This window comes from Denticeps clupeoides, unplaced genomic scaffold (genome assembly GCF_900700375.1).
Source record: "Denticeps clupeoides unplaced genomic scaffold, fDenClu1.1, whole genome shotgun sequence".
NCBI lineage: Eukaryota > Metazoa > Chordata > Actinopteri > Clupeiformes > Denticipitidae > Denticeps > Denticeps clupeoides.
The window spans coordinates 533,039-552,009 of record NW_021630058.1 but is presented as its reverse complement, the minus strand read 5'-3'; the positions used below and the strand labels follow the sequence as shown (position 1 = coordinate 552,009).

Genomic DNA, 18,971 nt, shown 5'->3' with positions numbered 1-18,971 from the left:
CACTGGCAGGTAGCAGGTGACACGCTGAGCTGGGAGAGTTTGGAGGTGAGGAGTTCAGGCACAATGGTGTTGAACGCCGAGCTGAAGTCCACAAACAGGATCCTGGCGTAGGTTCCTGGGCGGTCGAGATGTTGCAGGATGTAATGCAGCCCCAAATTCACTACATCATCCACCGACCTGTTTGCCCGGTAGGCAAACTGCAGGGGGTCCAGCTGGGGTCCATGCAGAGGACATGTTTTACTGCATATCACATTCACTGTGGACCAAGGACTTTTCCTTGGGGTGACATCACAAAGTATGGGGAAGACAGTTTGAATATATATTCAAGTTACATCACTTCCTGCCATTTTCAAGCCCAGACCAGAAGTGATGAATTGAGCAGCAGTCGTGGTTATGTAATGGTGCCCTTTGACCTGTTGTTCAACTGTGGACGTTGACACCAAACCCAGGCCTTGTGTTGATCTTCTGACTGGCAGCAGATGAAGGATCCTGTTCTGTAGGACCCGTGACCAGCTGATGAGCGAGATGTGCACACTTCAGCACTTATTCCTGTGTGTGTGAACTGGTTCTCACTTCATGAAAAGCTTCTCACGTGAGGGAAGTTTGTGGGATCAGTGATTTAAAACAAAGTGCAGTAAAGTTCAGTCCATGATGTGTCTCTGCTTACTGAACTATTCCATTTTTCCCTTCTTTGTAGTAGAAATTAAAATCCTGGTTTTATATACTTTTATACTGTGGAGGACCTGCATGAACACGTGTCTCCGAGTTATCGAGTTTCAGCCGTCCTTCTGACCCAGGCCGAGAAGGGACCCTGGGATGGACAGAGATATAGCAGCACTGGACATTATCAATCTATAATATAATGTATTTTCTAGAATTATACTCTGAACGTATGAAGAAAGAAAGACTTCATTACCCAGCAGTCACCTCTCCTCATGACGTCATGTGTCGCGCAGGTCATATGACCGCGGCCGGGATATCGGCTGTATTCGGCTACCGGTCGGTGTGGAAGCGTGTGCGGTGCTGGTGTCCTGTGGCGGGAACCGGACTGCGGACAGGTCAGTAGGGGTCAGGGGTCAAGGGTTGGCTCTGTGTGTAGATTTGGTATCCGCTTTTTAGCTCAGCTTCTGTTCGTTTAACCGGTGAGTGGTAAACAGACGGATGGCAGAACCACGTGACTATTGAAATGTGTACCGAAGGAGGAGTCACGTGACTGCGGAGAGTGACGTACAGGTGCTGGTGATCAGAACTCTGCTGTGGGACAGGGTGGGTTCCCTGTTTCCACCGTCTGTTTTTCCCCAGTGCCTTTTGACCTCTGACGACCTGGCAGTGTGTGGATGTGTGCGGGGTGGCCCCATGGCACAGAGTCCGCTCCTATTGGCTGCCCCAGGGACCCCCTGACTCTTCATTCGTAGCCTGGTTCTGTTTTGTGGGCGGAGTCATGGCGAGGGCAGATATGCCAGTCAACAGTGAGGTCGGAGACTGGGGGTTAAGCGATGATGCGGGCGAGCGGGCGTGGCTTCTGCAGAGCCCCAGCGTGGATGCCACCCCGCCGCCTCGGCCATCAGAACCACAGAGGGGCGGGACCTCTGCAGTGGGGGCCGTGTTCATCGTGGTCAACGCGGCTTTAGGAGCAGGACTCCTGAACTTCCCGGCGGCCTTCAACATGGCCGGCGGAGTGACGTCGGGAGTCGTGCTGCAGATGGTGAGATGGTGAGATGGTCCTGCTGTGTGGTCACAGCGGCACTTTTCCTCACCGACCTGCGTATCTTTTCACAGAGCATGCTGGTCTTTATCATCAGTGGACTTGTCATCCTCGCCTACTGTTCACAGGTGAGTCCGGACACAGGTAACAACCCGGGTTCAAACCCCACTTACTACCATCGTGTCCCTGAGCAAGACACTTAACCCTGAGTGTCTCCAGGGGGGGACTGTCCCTGTAACTACTGGGTGGTAGTAGTCTAGCGGGTAACACACTTGCCTATGAACCAGAAGACCCAGGTTCAAACCCCACTTACTACCCTCATGTCCCTGAGCAAGACACTTAACCCTGAGTGTCTCCAGGGGGGGACTGTCCCTGCCACTACTGATTGTAAGTCGCTCTGGATAAGGGCGTCTGGTAAATGCTGTAAATGTAAAAAATGTAAATGCTGCTCTCTCTCTCTCTCTCGCTCTCTCACTCTGTCTCTCTCTCTCTGCAGGTCAGTAACGAGACTACGTACCAGGAAGTGGTGCGTGCCGTGTGCGGCCGCCTGGTGGGCGTGGTGTGTGAGGTGGCCATCGCTGTCTACACGTTCGGCACGTGCATCGCGTTCCTCATCATCATCGGCGACCAGCTGGACAAGCGTGAGTCCCTCCCGGCTCCGCCCTGGACAGGACCGTACGGTCCCGTTCTCAGACACGTGGCGCGAAGTGTGTGTGTGTTTTGCAGTGATCGGCGCCATGACGAGCGAGTCGGAACCCGGCGTGAACTCACACTGGTACACAGACCGAAAGTTCACCATCGTGGTCACGGCGGTGCTGGTCATCCTGCCGCTCTCCATCCCCAAAGAGATCGGCTTCCAGAAATATGCCAGGTACACACACACACACACACACACTCACACACACGCGCGCAGGGCCGTACACGTACGTACACACACACACACACACACACACACCCGGGACCGTACACACACACACACTCACACGTGCACAGGGCCGTACACACACACTCACACACTCACACGTGCGGGACCGTACACACACACCCGGGACCGTACACACACACACACACACACACACACACACACGTGCGGGGCCGTACACACTCACACACTCACACGCGCGCAGGGCTGTACACGTACACACACACACACACACGCGCGCGCGCGCAGGGCCGTACACGTACACACACACACACACACGCGCGCGCAGGGCCATACACATACATACACACACACACACACACTCACACACTTTTTACAGCATTTACAGCATTTATCAGGCATGGCGCCGTACACACACGCGCGCGTGCAAATTTTCTCCAGGTTACAGCTGCTTGTGTTTCTGTCCCCTGCAGTGGCCTCAGTGTCGTGGGTACCTGGTACGTGACTATCGTCATCATCGTTAAATACATCTGGCCGGACAAGGACGTGACCCCCGGGTACATACCCACCAGGTGAGTGACCCCGCCCCCCGACCTTTGCCCCCAACGGCCGGTCCTTCCTGGGAAATGGTTTACACCCGCCTGTTTCAGCCCATCGTCCTGGACCGCGGTGTTCAACGCCATGCCGACCATCTGCTTCGGCTTCCAGGTAGGCGTGTCTGTGCTGGCTTCAGGATGAACTTTGACCCGAGTCTCGGTAACCGAATGTCACCTTTTGACCCCAGTGTCACGTGAGCAGTGTTCCGGTGTTTAACAGCATGCAGGAGCGCGAGGTCCGGCGCTGGGGCGGCGTGGTCACCGTGGGGATGCTCCTCTGCTTGTTTGTGTACACCGGTACAGGTGTGTGGGTGCGGGTGCGGTAAAGAGCTCTGATTGGCCGTCTAAGCCGTCCTCTTCGTCCAGGTGTTTGCGGCTTCCTGTCGTTCGGCTCCAACGTCAGTCAGGACGTCTTGATGTCTTACCCGTCCAATGACGTTGCCGTAGCGATTGCCAGAGCCTTCATCATCATCTGCGTGGTTACCTCGTATCCCATACTGCACTTCTGCGGCAGGTGGGTCTCTGCAGGGCGGGGCTAGTGGACTGGTTCCCCTGTTGGAATGTGGCTTTATCGGTGTCTCAGGGCGGTGCTGGAGGGGCTGTGGCTGCGTTTCCATGGCGAACAGGTGGAGGTGGATGTGGGGCGGGAACGGCGGCGGAGGATCCTGCAGACGACAGTGTGGTTCTTCCTCACGCTGCTCCTCGCCCTCTTCATCCCCGACATCGGCCGGGTCATCTCCCTCATCGGCGGCCTGGCCGCGTGCTTCATCTTCGTCTTCCCAGGTGACCGGCGTGACCACGCCCACTACCCACCCGCTACACGCCCACTTCTCAGCGGAGTCCGGGAAAATTCCGCTTTTCTGTGCTTCCTTCCTCAGGTTTGTGTCTCGTTCAGGCCAAACTGTCCGAAACCGACATTCGAACCGGCAGGTAAGACGCCGACCTTCAGCATGTCCCACGTCCTCACGAGACGGGACTTTTTTTTAATCCTTCGTCTCCGCTTCGCAGCTGGAAGGGCCTTGTTGCCGGCGGCGTTGTCATGGTTACGATTGGCGCCTTCATCTTCGGACAGACGACCACTAACGCCGTCTTTCAGGACCTGATGGACAACGCTGACGGCTCGTAGGCTGGAGATCGGCAGCCACGCCCATGACCTGACTTTGACCTCTGCATGCAGCATGACCTCCCTGCCCCGCCCGACTCCTCAAGGGGCGGTGCAAACATGTTCAGTCTTTTTTTTTTTTTTTTCCCCACGGCGAGTGGAAGGGGTTCCATGTTGAGGTTTCGTCGGTGCTTTCCAGTGAAGTTCGGCTCGTGATTTTACTCGAGTTCTGTGACCTTTTCACCTCGTGTGTGTGACCAGAACCTCAATACAGTTCCTCGGGCTGAAGGAACACCAGGGAACCTCGAATTAAGGGATATTAATGAAGGTGCACTTTCTTGTGATTAAACGTGATGTTGTAAATCCCTAATTGTAATAAATCACCGTTTTTCAAGTCATTTCACAGAAATCTAGTTTCCTCCTCAGGATGAAATAAATGGAAGTGACTCCTGGATGAAGGTCTATATATCTCATACTAACATGGTGACCTCCTGGCACGTTGCCTTATCAGTGTGTAAAGGGTTTATTCTGCACCGTAATCAGAAGGTTGCCGGTTCGAATCCAAATAAGGAAACTTCTAAAGCCACGTTTCACGTAATTTTATTCACATACCGGATTTCAGTTCTGATAAAAAGATTTAAAATGCTTCATTTACAAAAAACAAAAAGGCAACATAAAGTTGAAAGGCACAGAGTTGGTCTCCAGACACGTCAGACACGTCAGCGGCTCAGTGGAAGCTGTTGCTCAGGAAACGCTGTAGCATTGAGAGGGCGGGGCCTGGGGCCCACTGAGGAACCATGTGACCAGCCCCCTGGCATGAAGAGGATGATGGGAAGAGTTAACATGATGCCCTGCAGGGTGTGTGTGTGTGTGGGATGTGGTGCTCATACTTTAACTGTGAGGAACGTGATGTTGCCGAACTGCTGGAAGAATCCGGCGATCTGGTCCTCGTCGACCCACTGCTGGTACGGAGTAGTGGCCTGCCCACGCAACATAAACATCTTCCAGTTCTCTTTGGCCATTAAATATTCGTAAGATTTCATTTGAGGACACAAATTACAACATGGAGCACGTCGGCACCTTCAAACTTCAACCGTAGAAGTGAAGGTTGATTGTACATGTCTGTAGACGCACTATAACAAGCTCTGATTGTTCTCAGAAGGTCCAGCGTCCCTCACCTTCAAGCCGAGCTGCTCTACGAACCACTGGTCACCCAGGAAGTTGCAGGCCATGTCCGTGTCTCCGTTGTAGACCAGAGCTCTCAGACCCAGAGACAGCAGCTTCTCATACACACTCTTCATCGTGCTGTAGAGCGTGTGGTACTTCTGGCCTACCTCATCACTACACACACACACACACACGAGCACGAACTCCCAGATCATCCGACAACAGATGAAATTGTTGCATGATGGTGTGTGTGTGTGTGTGTGTGTACCTGCAGATATCCCATGCAGGTAGTATATCTGGTATGTGCAGAACCTTCCTCACGTCTCCTCTGTTCAGCCAGTTCTTCTGCGCAGTGCTGTTGATGCAGGGGGGAACTTCACCCAGAGATGGCTACACACACACACACACACACACACACGCACACACACACAGACAGACACACACACGCACACAGACAGACACACACACACGCACAGACACACACGCACACAGACAGACACACACACACGCACACAGACACACACACACAGACAGACACACACACGCACACAGACACACACACGCACGCACACAGACACGCACACGCACGCACACAGACACACACGCACAGACACACACGCACAGACACACACGCACAGACAGACACGCACACACACAGACAGACACACACACGCACACAGACAGACACACACACGCACACAGACAGACACACACACGCACACAGACACGCACACACAGACAGACACACACACGCACACAGACAGACACACACACGCACACAGACAGACACACACACGCACACGCACACAGACAGACACACACACACGCACACAGACAGACACACACACGCACACGCACACAGACACACACGCACACAGACACACACGCACACAGACACACACGCACACAGACACACACGCACACAGACACACACGCACACAGACACACACACAGACACACACGCACACAGACACACACGCACACAGACACACACGCACAGACAGACACACACGCACAGACAGACACACACGCACACAGACACACACGCACGCACACACACAGACAGACACACACACGCACACAGACAGACACACACACGCACACACACAGACACACAGACAGACACGCACACAGACACACAGACAGACACGCACACAGACACACACACGCACACAGACAGACAGACAGACAGACACGCACACAGACAGACACACGCACACAGACAGACACACGGCTGAAGGATTTTCACGCTGCTGAAGGACTGTGGATGTGTGCGGGTGTGGGCGTGGTCCTCACCTGCTCCTTCTCCCAGCGCCTCCTGTACTTTGTGAAGAGGTGGGACATCGCCATCCGATAGGCCGGGTGTGAGGCGACTCCGCCCGCACAGTCCAGGTAGAGCGCGTAGACGTTGAGGCCGGAGTCGTACACGATGCGGAACGCCTGGCTCAGCTGCGGCGCACAGAGCGACACGCGTCAGTGCACACGCCCGCCAGCGGCGTGGCAGCATTACCCGCCGGGACGTTTACCGCCGCGGTGCAGGCCTCGTCCGAGCTGTTGTAGAAGTTGCAGCTGCCGCTGGCGCAGCAGTGTTCGTTCAGGTCCGCCCACAAGCTGCAGGAGAGAAAGCAGCGGCTGGAGAAAGAACCAGGAGGAACCGCGAGGAACCGCGCGTACGAGAACCAGCTCCTTACTCCTCGCCGAAGAGGCCGTGGTAGTAGCCAAAGTACACGAGCGACTGGTCGTTCAGGGCGAAACTGCTCAGGCCGTTCCCCACCGCGAAGCCCTGCAGGAGAGAGGAGAGAGGCGTCACACACAGGGAGGGGCCGGGCGGGGCCCGGGCGGGGCCCGGGACGTTTCCGTTTTTTAACCGAGTCGACCGCCTCCGCTTCTTCATCATCTGACCCGTCGTCAGTGGCGTCGGGGAGATGGAAAGTTCTGGAAACAGACGCTAGATAAACGTTCAAACCGCGGTTCACGTTCATTATCAAGTCAGTCAATCGCTACGTACGTGTTTTACTGAGAATAGCGAACAGGCCAATGTGTATAAAGAGGTTGGTGGAGATGCTCTCAGAGTTGTGATGGAACAGATGGAACTTTTTTCAAATGTGGATGTCTGTGAAGATTATTTGAACAGAATAAAGATTCTGATATTGTCGTGTCACGTTGAGATGTCTACGTTGTGAAGGGACTGAAGTACCAGGCTTTATAAAACAGGCCGCTATTGTAGACGTTGCCATATAAGGTTATAATTCCGTGATCTGAAGTGGGCCGGTCGGAGTCCCGGGACAGAAGGTCACCTGAAAGTTCAGCTTCAGAGCGCCACCTGTGGCCACCAGCAGGCTGAGCGTGGGAGCGTAGATGCCGCCATAACTCTCCCCGAAAATGTAGAAGTCGTTTTTCGTGAAATTTGGAAACTTGGTGAAGAAGCTCTGCAAGGCCAGGTAATTGTCTTCAGCAACCTGAGGAGGAAAAGAAAGTGGGTTTGATTTATCACGGTGTGTGTAAGTGTGTGTAAGTGTGTGTGTGCCACCACCCACCAGGTCATCGTCTGTTTCATATTTCTGGTCGTCGGAATAAGAGAAGCCGACCCCAGCCGGAGACTCCAGGTACAGGACGTTGGCCACCTTATTCCAGCTGAAGGGGTTTTCATACAGCGTAGCTCCATCATCATTTACCTACACACACACACACACACAATCAGGTGCATGTGACACTCTTAACATGATGACACAACACAGATAAGACGATAAGACAAATGGGCTTCAAAGTTTACTCCACAGCAGTAAAGCAATAAGCAGTGTGTGTGTGTAGGTGTGTGTGTGTCAGTGTATATGTGTGTGTGTAGGTGTGTAGGTGTGTGCATGTGCAGGTGTATGTGTGTGTGTATGTCGGTGTGTGCGAGTCGGTGTGTGTGTGTGTGTCGGTGTGTGTGTGTATAATATAGAACAGTGTGTATAAAGTGTGTTACTGTAACTGTCGAGTAAAAGTCTCACATGAAAAGGTCCGTTTTCAGACAGGAAGCCGTCCAGCGAGCTGCAGCCCGGACCCCCGTTCAGCCACAGCAGTAGCGGGTCACCCAGCGGGTCACCCTGGGAGGTGACAAGCCTGCGACACACACACACACACACACACACACACACACACACGCACACGCACACTGCTCACAAGTCCATCCCCATCCCCATCCCCAGATCCTGCTCCTGCGGCGCAGCTCCGCTCACCAGTAGTGGAGGAACCTGCCCGGACGGGCCTTCAGGTATCCGGACCACTGGCGGTAGTTGGGTTTGAAGGTCATGCCGGGCAGAACCCCGACCTCGTCCGGGTCGTACGTGGCCCGCGCCAGGGGCAGCAGGAGGGACAGGAGGGACAGCGCGCTGCGGGGCGACATCGCGACACGATCATAGCCGAGCAGCGCGGGAAATAAACCTGGAAGTCATATGACTTCCCCGCGAACGGTCACGTGGTGTTTTTACTGGCGCGTCAGACATGAGCCAGAATGACCAATCACCATCGTACGTTGCACTTCTGTCCCCGGTTTACACTTTTACTGCCTCACACGGTGCGGGAAGCATGTAGCTGTGGTCCGAAGATGAGAATAAGCGACTCGGTACATTCCAGTGTCGGTCAGAAAATAAACGTGCAGCGTCTGAAAGTCGGAAGTCGGTTCCAATTTAGAAAGATAATGGGATTGTTCGTCGTGGACCTCGCTTGTCTCTTTGTAGACGCTCCCTTGCGCCTCAAACTACCCAGCATGCAACGCGCCGCCAACTGCCCCTGCCGCAGCGTGTCCGCCGCGGAGACCCGGCCCGATGGAGCTGGACGTGGTGATGGTGACCCCGGCGAGGAGCGCCAAAGACGGACAGCAGGGACCCAGCAGCCGCCACGAGAAGAGCCTGGGACTCCTCACCTCCAAATTCGTCACTTTACTGCAGGAGGCCAAAGACGGGGTCCTGGACCTCAAAACAGTAGGTCGCACACGTGCATGCAGACTAGGTTCTGGACCTCAGATCTGTAGGACACAGGCAGACTAGGTCCTGGTCTTCAGATCTGTAGGACGCATGCAGACTAGGTCCTGGTCTTCAGATCTGTAGGACGCATGCAGACGGGGTCCTGGAGCTCAGATCTGTAGGACGCATGCAGACTAGGTCCTGGTCTTCAGATCTGTAGGACGCATGCAGACTAGGTCCTGGTCTTCAGATCTGTAGGACGCAGGCAGACGGGGTCCTGGAGCTCAGATCTGTAGGACGCATGCAGACTAGGTCCTGGTCTTCAGATCTGTAGGACGCATGCAGACTAGGTCCTGGTCTTCAGATCTGTAGGACGCAGGCAGACGGGGTCCTGGTCTTCAGATCTGTAGGACGCAGGCAGACGGGGTCCTGGTCTTCAGATCTGTAGGACGCAGGCAGACGGGGTCCTGGTCTTCAGATCTGTAGGACGCAGGCAGACGGGGTCCTGGAGCTCAGATCTGTAGGACGCAGGCAGACTAGGTCCTGGTCTTCAGATCTGTAGGACGCAGGCAGACGGGGTCCTGGAGCTCAGATCTGTAGGACGCAGGCAGACTAGGTCCTGGTCTTCAGATCTGTAGGACACAGGCAGACGGGGTCCTGGAGCTCAGATCTGTAGGACGCATGCAGACTAGGTCCTGGTCTTCAGATCTGTAGGACGCATGCAGACTAGGTCCTGGTCTTCAGATCTGTAGGACGCATGCAGACTAGGTCCTGGTCTTCAGATCTGTAGGACGCAGGCAGACGGGGTCCTGGTCTTCAGATCTGTAGGACGCAGGCAGACAGGGTCCTGGTCTTCAGATCTGTAGGACGCAGGCAGGCAGACGGGGTCCTGGTCTTCAGATCTGTAGGACGCAGGCAGGCAGACGGGGTCCTGGACCTCAGATCTTTAGGACGCAGACAGATGGGGTCCTGGACCTCAGATCTGTAGGACACAGGCAGGCAGACGGGGTCCTGGACCTCAGATCTGTAGGACACAGGCAGGCAGACGGGGTCCTGGACCTCAGATCTTTAGGACGCAGACAGACGGGGTCCTGGACCTCAGATCTTTAGGACGCAGACAGGCAGACGGGGTCCTGGACCTCTGATCTGTAGGACGCAGGCAGACGGGGTCCTGGTCTTCATATGTAGGACGCAGGCAGGTGAAGTTTTGCCTGTCTGGTACAGCGGTGGATTTTTGGACCGGTGTCCAGTAGACATGGATCTGCTCCCATGTGCTTTAGGTATTGTTATTCTAATGAGCGGGGACATGTTCTCTGGCCGGACAGGGACTAGAGCTGAACTCTGACCTCTGGAGGAAGGGGTGTGGGTGTGTTTTAAGTGATGGGTCGGCGGGAGACACTTTTGTCCTTCGTAACTGCCGCTCGCGGGCCAGGCCCGTGATTGGCCGGTGCGGCGCGGAGCGTGACCCCTGCCACTGTGATTAACCCCTGACGGGCATGACGGGTTGTGTGGCTTTGTGTGATGGAACCCGAGCGGTGAAACGTGACGCGGTCGGCTGGTGCATTGTGGGTAAGGCGCTTTCTAACGGTCTCTCCTGCAGGCTGCAGACACCCTGGCCGTGCGGCAGAAGAGGCGCATCTACGACATCACCAACGTCCTGGAGGGCATCGGCCTGATCGAGAAGAAGTCGAAGAACAGCATCCAGTGGAGGTGGGTCGTGCGCGTGGACGATTTCCAGGCTCCGCCTCCCTGTGAACGTGCTTTTTATTGGGTTTTACTGTGGTAGGGGCGTCGGCCCGGGATGCCACACGCGCGAGATCGGCGACCGGCTGATTCGGCTGAAGGCGGAAATTGTGGAGCTGGAGCGGCGGGAGCTGGAGCTGGACCAGCAGAGGCTCTGGGTTCAGCAGAGCATCAAGAACGTCTCAGACGACTCCTGCAACAGCACATATCCAACACGTCCGCTTTTTAAAATGATCATTAGAATACGGGCCAGCGGTGGCGTCGCGGTTACGGAAGCGGCCCTGTAATCGGAAGGTTGCGGGTTCGACGCCCGGACTGCCAAGGTGCCACTGAGGTCCCCTTGATGAAGGTCCCGTCCCCACACACTGCTGTCATGGTGCCCACTGCTCACCAAGGGTGACGGTTAAATACAGAGGACACGTATCCAGAGCGACTTACAGTCAGTAGTTACGGGGACAGTCCCCCCCCTGTAGACACTCAGGGTTAAGTGTCTTGCTGAGGGACACGATGGTAGTAAGTGGGGTTTGAACCTGGGTCTTCTGGTTCACAGGCCAGTGTGTTACATACTAGGCTACTACCACCCTGCCAATCACGTCACTGATTTCCTGATTCATCCTTAACTTCGTCAAACTCTGTCTTACGTCACACATGAAGACGTGTGCGGCTGCTTTAACGGTTGGTGCCATTTGTTGTCTTTTGTGTCCATTGGTCCACGCCTCGTCCTTGTTTTGTCCTCATGGCTGCTTCTCTGTGCCGTGTGGGTCCAGGCGACACCCTCCTGGCGGTCCGCGCCCCCTCCGGAACGCAGCTGGAAGTTCCTCTGCCGGAGGCGGTACGTGCGTACGGCGGATTTGTACCGCGTTAATGAGGGTGTCTTCATGCTGCTCGTCCCTCTGTTCCCAGGCTGTGAATGGCCAGAGAAGTTACCAGGTCCACCTGAGAAGCAGCAGCGGGCCAATCGAGGTCCTGCTGCTGAATAAAGACCCAGTGAGCTCCGCCCCTGTGGTTCTGCAAGTGCCACCACCAGAGGATGGCTTTCCAGCCCAGTCCGGTCAAACCACGCCCACCAAGACAGACGTGGCCACGCCCACCGCCTCCAGCGTAGGCTCTTCTGACTCAGGCTCAGGTCTGACATCCGTCACTCTTTCTTCTTCTTGTGACAACACGGTCACAAAACAAGACGATACGCTCTCCTTTCTGTCTCTCCACAGGCCTGTCCGACCATGGCTCCTCCTCCCTCAGCATAAGCCCGCCCACGGCAAGCCACGCCCTTCAATCGTCTGCGTCGCTGGACAGTAGCAGCATGTCAGGCTCCGCCCCCTTGGGGAAGTTTGACCATGCCAAGTCTGGAGCTCTTGAAAGTGTGTAAAGGCTTCATCTCTTCTTCCAGAAAGTTCTCTCCGCTGTCGTGCGGTGTGTCCGCTGGGCGTTGTATGTGTGATGTAGGAAGATAAGGGCGTGGGCTCCGCCCGCCGCGTGGCCCCGCCTGTGCTGAACGAATCTCCTGTTCTGTGTGTGTGTGTGTGTGTTGCAGCTTTGGATTTCCCTAAAGAGATGTCCGACATGCTGGATCCCACCAAAGGTAGGAAGTTGACTTTGAAAATGAAAGTAAGTCAGAATATGGTCCTCCCTCATTGTTCCTTCTCCGTCCTCCTTCCTGAAGAGATGCTGAGCCCGGATTTGTTGCAGGATCTGATGTCTTCAGAAGGTGGGTAGTAACAACGCGCTCTTCACCCGGTGGGCCGAGCCCATGCTGAGTCCGCCGTGTCTGCTCTCTCCCGCCCGCCAGTGTTCTCGCCGCTTCTCCGCCTCTCGCCCCCGCCGGGGGACCACGACTACATCTACAGCCTGGACGACAGTGAAGGCCTCTGCGACCTCTTCGACGTGCCCATTTTCTAACCGAGCCAGAGAAAAGGAGACTTGTGAGACGACGACAGCTATTTTCTATGTTAAAGTATATTTTTGGAAGTAACCCTCACACTTTCAGATCAGAGTATGATGTGCCAGTGTCATGTGACTGCTTCGGGTGTGATGGCAGCCCCAACTTTTAATTTATTGGCTCCAGGCTTTCGTGTGTGTGTGTGTGTGTGTGTGTGTGTGTGTGTGTGTGTGTTTTAAGAGCGCACATGCTCGCGTGTGTATATATTTGTTCTATTTTTGATATGAGAAAACAAACGTGAACACTGGATCGGTGGTTGTGATGAAGTACCACGCTGCGCGTGCGTCTCGGCGCAGCACTTTACAGCCTGTACATCAAGAGGTCAGAGGTCAAGCTTGTAATAATGCAATTTTCTTACCAGCAACAATAAAGTGGATTTTCCACAAAGTCTCTTTTATTCCCACTACGACTAGAATGAGAACGATCATTCAATATGAACGGATATTTTCAATATGGCGTTAATTCTACTCTACATTGTTGGAATAGAAACGGACCCATTTGCACTTACGCTGAGTACATATTTTTGTACATATTTTATTTGGACGAAAATTGTACATTAAATAAAAATGAATAAGACGGCGCCGTGACGTGGTCGTGACGTCGTATCGGCGCGCCGGAAGTGCGGTGGAGCAGCGCAGATGGTGGTGCTGGTTGTCGCGGTCGCGTCACCCGTGGTGCAGTAGCGGCGGAAGGAGCACCGCGGGACATGGCGGTACGTATCACTATAACTGTAAAGCTCAGGAAGAAGGCGATTGATTTGGAGAAAATGAATCTCATTACTGCTCAGCGTGACGTCATCAACACGCCTTTTTTTTCTGTGTGTTTTGTTTTAAGCCTAAAGGAAAAGTTGGGACGAAAGGCAAGAAGCAGATCCACGAGGAGAACGAAGCCACGTTGAAGTTCTACATCCGGGTCATCCTGGGAGCGAATGTAAGTGGCCACGCCCCTCCGGCGACAGCAGCCACGCCCTCCAAGTGTCAACACGTCTGTTCTCTCGCCAGGCCATCTACGGCGCGGTCAACCTGCTGCTGTTCCACCAGGCCTGCACGCTGTGGACGTGGGTAAGATGCGCCCGGCCGCGCCCCGCTTTAACCCCGCCTCCATCACCAGCTCTGCTTCCGTCTCGCAGCTGCTGCTGCTGTTCGCGCTGGCGGTCTACCTGGGCAGCTACAGGTCCATGTCCGCCATGGCCAGGCCCAGCTTCGGCGAGGACGGCGGCCTGCTGGACGGCGGGATCGACCTGAACATGGAGCAGGGCATGGCAGAGTGAGTCGCCGCGGCGCGTGCCACTTGTACAATGTGCAGCCGGTTAAAGGCCCTGCTTTCTTCCAAGGCACCTGAAGGACGTGATTCTGCTCACAGCCATCGTCCAGGTCCTCAGCACCCTCTCCTCGTACTTCTGGTACCTCTGGCTCCTGGTAAGACCATCCTGGGATCATGGCGAGTTTTATATGGGAGATTGGTTGGTTGATGTGCGTGTTTGAACCCGCTCAGGCTCCAGCTCGTGCGGTCCACCTGCTCTGGGTCAACTTCCTGGGTCCATGGTTCTCCGCCCAGTCACCTGCACCTTCTGAAGAAGTGAACGAGAAGAAGCAGAGGCGGCAGGAGAGGCGCCAGATGAAGAGGTTCTGAAGATGTTCTGGACTCCTCGTTCTGTGCTGGGTTTTTCCTGGGAACGTGGAGATCACGTTCTGCCCAACTCTCTTCCTACTTGCCGGCTGTTCCTGTCCAGACTCAGGGATGTGGGGGCATTTTTCATGTTTATTTCAGCTGCGTAATTTGCATCAATGTGAAGGATCTGTGGCTGCATGAAGGCGTGTGGCAATAAAGAAAACCGCCTGGAATCTTCTCAACTCCGTCCCCTCCGTCTGTGATGATAATCACGCTTTCCAGGCTCACGCGTTGCTCTTTATTCTTTTACGTATTGATTAATGATTAAAAAGCTGCTTCATGCTTGTGGCGTGGAAGTCACGGGGAGTGACGTGAAGTGCTTGGTTGTAAAAAGTGACACGACGTGGTGCCAGAAGTCCTGGAGAATTCAGAGGGTTTCGTTTCGAAATTCACAAATAAATGTAACACCGTTCGCAAATGCATTTCTCGACTCAAAAAAAAAAAAAAAAAGATGTCAGTGCGGTTCCATTTATTCCCAAACCCATGAACCTGCATTTACAAACCACCGTATATATTTGTGGATTTTTGAGACTTCAGTGATGCCGCTCGGTTCACAAATGCCAGGTAGTCAATCACACCAACTTTGATTTAATGGTGACAACGTTGCGCTACTTTCGCACATGATCAATATAAAGCAAATCCTGCAGTGTTGTGTTGTAACTGTCAAGTTGTGCCCATCGGTCAACACAGACAAACCCTGGATACAAGAACACGATCTGAAATTCTCTGAAGTTCAAGTGCATCTGCTGATCGAGATGATGCAGCAGGTGCCTGGAAGCAGATCTCAGGATCTAACTCAGATGACCACAACAATACAACACAAACACACACACACACACACCTCCCATGAGGAAGAGGAGTCCAGCAACGTACTGCATGAGGTCGTGCTGTCTGCAGCACCCCAGGACCCCCACAAGCCACCCGAACAGGATGATGGACACGGCCATTCCCACGAACCCAGCGGTCATCCTGCGCAGGTCTGTGGAGACAGAAGATCCATCGTACGGTCAACATGTGGCAGCTGCATCATGCCTGTGATTATTCTTCTCTTCTACATGTGGAGGATGGATGTTCTCACTGCCTCTGACCAGCAGATGGCGACATCAGCACGTGCTGATGGTCCAGAAGAGGAGACGGGACTTACGCAGCGCGTGCCACTCGTCCTGACGGATGGTCTTGGTGATGTTGATGGGCAGGTTCCGGGGGAGGCTGGACGAGGTGTAGTGATATTTTACTGGAGTACAGCGCTGGACCAACCCTGCAGAGAAGAGAACGCGTCTCCCATGCTCATTACAGGCGTGGTCATGATTATTTAAGAGCTAATAAGTGACCTGAAGCTGCTGTTATAAACTCAACATGCTAAAAACTAATCATTCAGAAGATAAGATGAGATAAGATGATCCTTTATTAGTCCTACAAATGGGAAATTTACATGGTAAACGGTAACGGTTTTACATGGTAAACATTATATAATTATAAAATTTGTCAACGCGATGGTCCTGGTTCAATGTTGTCAACTGGTTCAGTCCTTAGTAATCTCACGACTGGACTACTGTAACTCCCATCTAGCTGGTCTACCACTATGTTCCATCCGACCTCTACAACTAATACAAAATCTTCAACCTTCCCAAGTTCTCCCAAGTGGTGGAATGAACTTCCCCTGGAGGTCAGAACAGCTCAGTCACTGAGCGCCTTCAAACGGCAGCTCAAGATCTTCCTCTTTAGAGAAGATTTAGATGAACTTGTAACCTTCTTCTTGTCTGACTTCCGTATAGAAACTAGAACAGAGTGAATAAAAAGGTTGTATTCATAGTTGGGGGTCCTGGTGAACCAGAACTGACCACTTCATCCATGGTGACATGGAAGCACGTTGTAAGTCGTCTGACAAATGCCGTAAATATAAATTGTGGTCCGGAAGCACACATGCCGGATCAGTGGATCATGCGTCAAAGGCAGGACGTTCTCAGCAACAGGGACAGTGCGGTGGTTGGTGGGTTTTTGAACTTTAAAGTCTTCATTTGTGGGCATTGTAACGAATACTTCGCATCTTCAACTTGGTCTCGTAGAGGAATTTCCTGATCTTCCCCAGGAATGTGTTGCGGCAGAGGAGACTCTTCAGCGGTGATGGTTCATGCCCCACGTTTTTCAGGAACTCGTGCTGGAGAAGCACCTCAACACTCGGTCTTGTTGTGGAATCAATGTTCAGGAGGTCCTCCAGAAAACTGCGAAATGCTGGAGACCATTTAGCCCTCTTCCTCAAATCAGGTGGTCCATATACTTTGAGCCACTATTTGTAAACCGAAGGGTCGTAGGTGAAGGGCAGAGGACGTCTAGCTTCGGCCATTTCTAGTAGGGTCATTCCCAGGGACCACACATCACATCTTCCTTAATAGCCATCACTGAGGTCTCCTAGCACAATCTCTGGGGCCACATAAGTAGGGGTTCCATCAATAAATGTGTCAATCTCATTTTCCATACTTGAATGATCAAAAATCCTGACCTCACCGGCACCATTTAAAAAAATGTTACTTGGTGAGATGTCCCCGTGCACAAACCCTTTCTGGTGGAGATAAAGGAGAGTCTCCAGGACTTATTTTGCCACGAAAGCTACTTGGCTTTCTTTCAGGAACCCCGTCATTGTGTAGATGTTGTACAGATCTCCACCTGTGCAAAACTCCATGCAGATGTACAACTTTTCTTTCCATTAGTATATTTCCATGACCTTGGGGATGTTTTCGTGGACTAAAGTCTTCAGCACCTCTATCTTTTCCTCTATGTCCATGGAGGTGTCGAGCGCACAGTCCTGAATCTTTATGGCAACTAATTGACCGGTTTTCAGATTCCTGGCCTAATGAACTTTGGCATACGCGCCTTTCCCAATGCATTTTAGGATCTTAAAATCCTTGCGGGGGTTTTAAAGCTTAAAACTACACGTCACCATGTCTGGCTGCTGATGCTGCTCCTCATTCACCAGCTCTTGGATCTCCGGGTCCTGCGGCTCTTTCTCCACATGAGCCTGCTGATCCTCACTGGGCAGCTCTGGGATTTCCTGGTCCTGGTCCTTCTCCTGAATCTGCTGAATTTGGCTTACAGAGCACGTCTTATTTTCATTGATCTCGTTCTCGAGCGGATGTTCTTGTTGCCAAAGATAGTTCAACATTGTGGCTTTTTTCATATCAATAGACATCTCAATATAAAATAGTGAAAAATGTTGAAGAATATATTGGTTTAAATATTTTCTGACTTTTTAATAAAGCTTCTTTAAATTGATTTTATTATTATCAGGTCTTTAGTAAAACAATTTAAGTGTATTTTTAAATGCTATAATAAAGAAGGCGGAACAGGGGAATGTGCGCATGTAGGAGACCTGCAGATTGTGGCACCGCAGGAGACGTCCCAGCTGTTGGTTGGCTCCCTCTGCCTGGACGTTGGTTTGAGGATGGTAGCCAGAGGAAAGACAATGTTTTTGGGGGAACCCGTGGAGGCAAACGGCACGCTGAAGAAGCAGGTCGGCAGTCATGGCAGAGGATGGGAGGCCGGGCGGGGCGACCAAGTGGACTGGTAAGGTAAGGCTGTCTGCTTCAGGGAGTCCAGTGACAAAGTCCATGGAGTGAAGTGACGTGCATGGTTGTAAAAAGTGAAACAGAGGGACTTCTCGTCCAAATACAGTTGGAACTCACGCGTGATTGTTGTGACTAACACGACAATACTGACGAGTAAGATGTGATTGTCATTGTGAGACACTGCAGCACAGCACACGGTGACACGGTGAAACGTGTCCTCTGTATTTAACCGTCACCCTTGGTGACAGTGGGAGCAGTGTGTGGGGACGGTACCTTCATCAAGGGGACCTCAGTGGCACCTTGTCGGTTCGGGATTCGGACCGGCAACCTTCTGATTACGGGGCGGCTTACTTTACCTGCTACGCCACCACTACGCTACCCATCAGCGCAGATACACATAGAAAGTGTTAGTAGATTAAAACGTGTCCGTAACGTCATCTGAAGCGAGACGCTATGATTATTAAAATTATTTTAATATTCGTAATAAAATCTGCTCCCGCTGGCGGGGTCAGCGAGCGCCACGTACGTTTACGTGCAACGCAACTTGATGGTGCAGTTGACTCACCGCTCCAAATAAGGCGCTGGGCGGCTGCCATGGCAACGCGCCTGAGCGACGGCGACGTCGTCCAATCGGAGGCTGGTGCGCACCGCGCAC

General features: G+C 53.1%; 4 protein-coding genes and 1 pseudogene across 5 annotated transcripts; 3 read left to right on the top strand and 2 right to left on the bottom strand.

The window, feature by feature from the left end:
• Nucleotides 1-128: 128 nt before the first annotated feature.
• On the top strand, nt 129-4,684 carry LOC114781714 (putative sodium-coupled neutral amino acid transporter 7). Its single transcript, XM_028968085.1, has 12 exons — nt 129-1,058; nt 1,266-1,705; nt 1,780-1,833; nt 2,202-2,346; nt 2,432-2,576; nt 3,062-3,160; nt 3,239-3,296; nt 3,373-3,487; nt 3,551-3,698; nt 3,768-3,967; nt 4,063-4,114; nt 4,193-4,684. The coding sequence occupies exons 2-12, from the start codon at nt 1,442-1,444 to the stop codon at nt 4,308-4,310; spliced, it is 1,398 nt and encodes a 465-aa protein (XP_028823918.1). The 5' UTR covers nt 129-1,058; nt 1,266-1,441; the 3' UTR covers nt 4,311-4,684.
• Nucleotides 4,685-4,870: 186 nt separating this feature from the next.
• On the bottom strand, nt 4,871-9,097 carry LOC114781726 (lysosomal protective protein-like). Its single transcript, XM_028968103.1, has 11 exons — nt 8,675-9,097; nt 8,447-8,558; nt 7,991-8,128; nt 7,751-7,912; nt 7,145-7,236; nt 6,980-7,064; nt 6,750-6,902; nt 5,722-5,843; nt 5,465-5,627; nt 5,177-5,266; nt 4,871-5,097 (listed from the first exon to the last, which is right to left on the bottom strand). Exons 1-11 carry the CDS (start codon nt 8,839-8,841, stop codon nt 5,014-5,016), a joined length of 1,368 nt encoding a protein of 455 aa, XP_028823936.1. The 5' UTR covers nt 8,842-9,097; the 3' UTR covers nt 4,871-5,013.
• On the top strand, nt 8,972-13,545 carry LOC114781727 (transcription factor E2F4-like; annotated as a pseudogene).
• Nucleotides 13,546-13,677: 132 nt separating this feature from the next.
• LOC114781728 (transmembrane protein 208-like) lies at nt 13,678-14,935 on the top strand. Of its 2 annotated transcripts, none has more exons than XM_028968104.1 (6): nt 13,678-13,794; nt 13,917-14,012; nt 14,084-14,143; nt 14,212-14,348; nt 14,416-14,500; nt 14,577-14,935. In XM_028968104.1, exons 1-6 carry the CDS (start codon nt 13,789-13,791, stop codon nt 14,712-14,714), a joined length of 522 nt encoding a protein of 173 aa, XP_028823937.1. In that variant the 5' UTR covers nt 13,678-13,788; the 3' UTR covers nt 14,715-14,935. The 2 variants fall into 2 exon arrangements, with proteins under 2 accessions (XP_028823937.1, XP_028823938.1); XM_028968105.1 differs by having other exon boundaries at nt 13,742-13,794; nt 14,193-14,348.
• Nucleotides 14,936-15,486: 551 nt separating this feature from the next.
• On the bottom strand, nt 15,487-18,912 carry LOC114781678 (transmembrane protein 178B-like). Its single transcript, XM_028968012.1, has 4 exons — nt 18,882-18,912; nt 15,898-16,011; nt 15,595-15,732; nt 15,487-15,524 (listed from the first exon to the last, which is right to left on the bottom strand). Exons 1-4 carry the CDS (start codon nt 18,910-18,912, stop codon nt 15,487-15,489), a joined length of 321 nt encoding a protein of 106 aa, XP_028823845.1.
• Nucleotides 18,913-18,971: the final 59 nt, after the last annotated feature.

What these genes read in the sequence shown, in the direction of transcription:
- LOC114781714 (XM_028968085.1), top strand. Translation starts at nt 1,442, where the DNA reads ATGGCGAGGGCAGATATGCCAGTCAACAGTGAGGTCGGAGACTGGGGG. An exon ending in CCCGGGTACATACCCACCAG is followed by an intron (nt 3,161 to 3,238) that starts GTGAGTGACCCC and finishes CGCCTGTTTCAG; the next exon opens with CCCATCGTCCTGGACCGCGG. An exon ending in CTTCATCTTCGTCTTCCCAG is followed by an intron (nt 3,968 to 4,062) that starts GTGACCGGCGTG and finishes TTCCTTCCTCAG; the next exon opens with GTTTGTGTCTCGTTCAGGCC.
- LOC114781678 (XM_028968012.1), bottom strand. Translation starts at nt 18,912, where the DNA reads ATGGCAGCCGCCCAGCGCCTTATTTGGAGCG. An exon ending in GGACGAGTGGCACGCGCTGC is followed by an intron (nt 15,733 to 15,897) that starts GTAAGTCCCGTC and finishes CTGTCTCCACAG; the next exon opens with ACCTGCGCAGGATGACCGCT. An exon ending in ACTCCTCTTCCTCATGGGAG is followed by an intron (nt 15,525 to 15,594) that starts GTGTGTGTGTGT and finishes ATCTGCTTCCAG; the next exon opens with GCACCTGCTGCATCATCTCG.
- LOC114781726 (XM_028968103.1), bottom strand. Translation starts at nt 8,841, where the DNA reads ATGTCGCCCCGCAGCGCGCTGTCCCTCCTGTCCCTCCTGCTGCCCCTG. An exon ending in GGCAGGTTCCTCCACTACTG is followed by an intron (nt 8,559 to 8,674) that starts GTGAGCGGAGCT and finishes TGTGTGTCGCAG; the next exon opens with GCTTGTCACCTCCCAGGGTG. An exon ending in TAGAGCAGCTCGGCTTGAAG is followed by an intron (nt 5,267 to 5,464) that starts GTGAGGGACGCT and finishes TTGCGTGGGCAG; the next exon opens with GCCACTACTCCGTACCAGCA.
- LOC114781728 (XM_028968104.1), top strand. An exon ending in CCTGCACGCTGTGGACGTGG is followed by an intron (nt 14,144 to 14,211) that starts GTAAGATGCGCC and finishes TCCGTCTCGCAG; the next exon opens with CTGCTGCTGCTGTTCGCGCT. An exon ending in ATGGAGCAGGGCATGGCAGA is followed by an intron (nt 14,349 to 14,415) that starts GTGAGTCGCCGC and finishes CTTTCTTCCAAG; the next exon opens with GCACCTGAAGGACGTGATTC.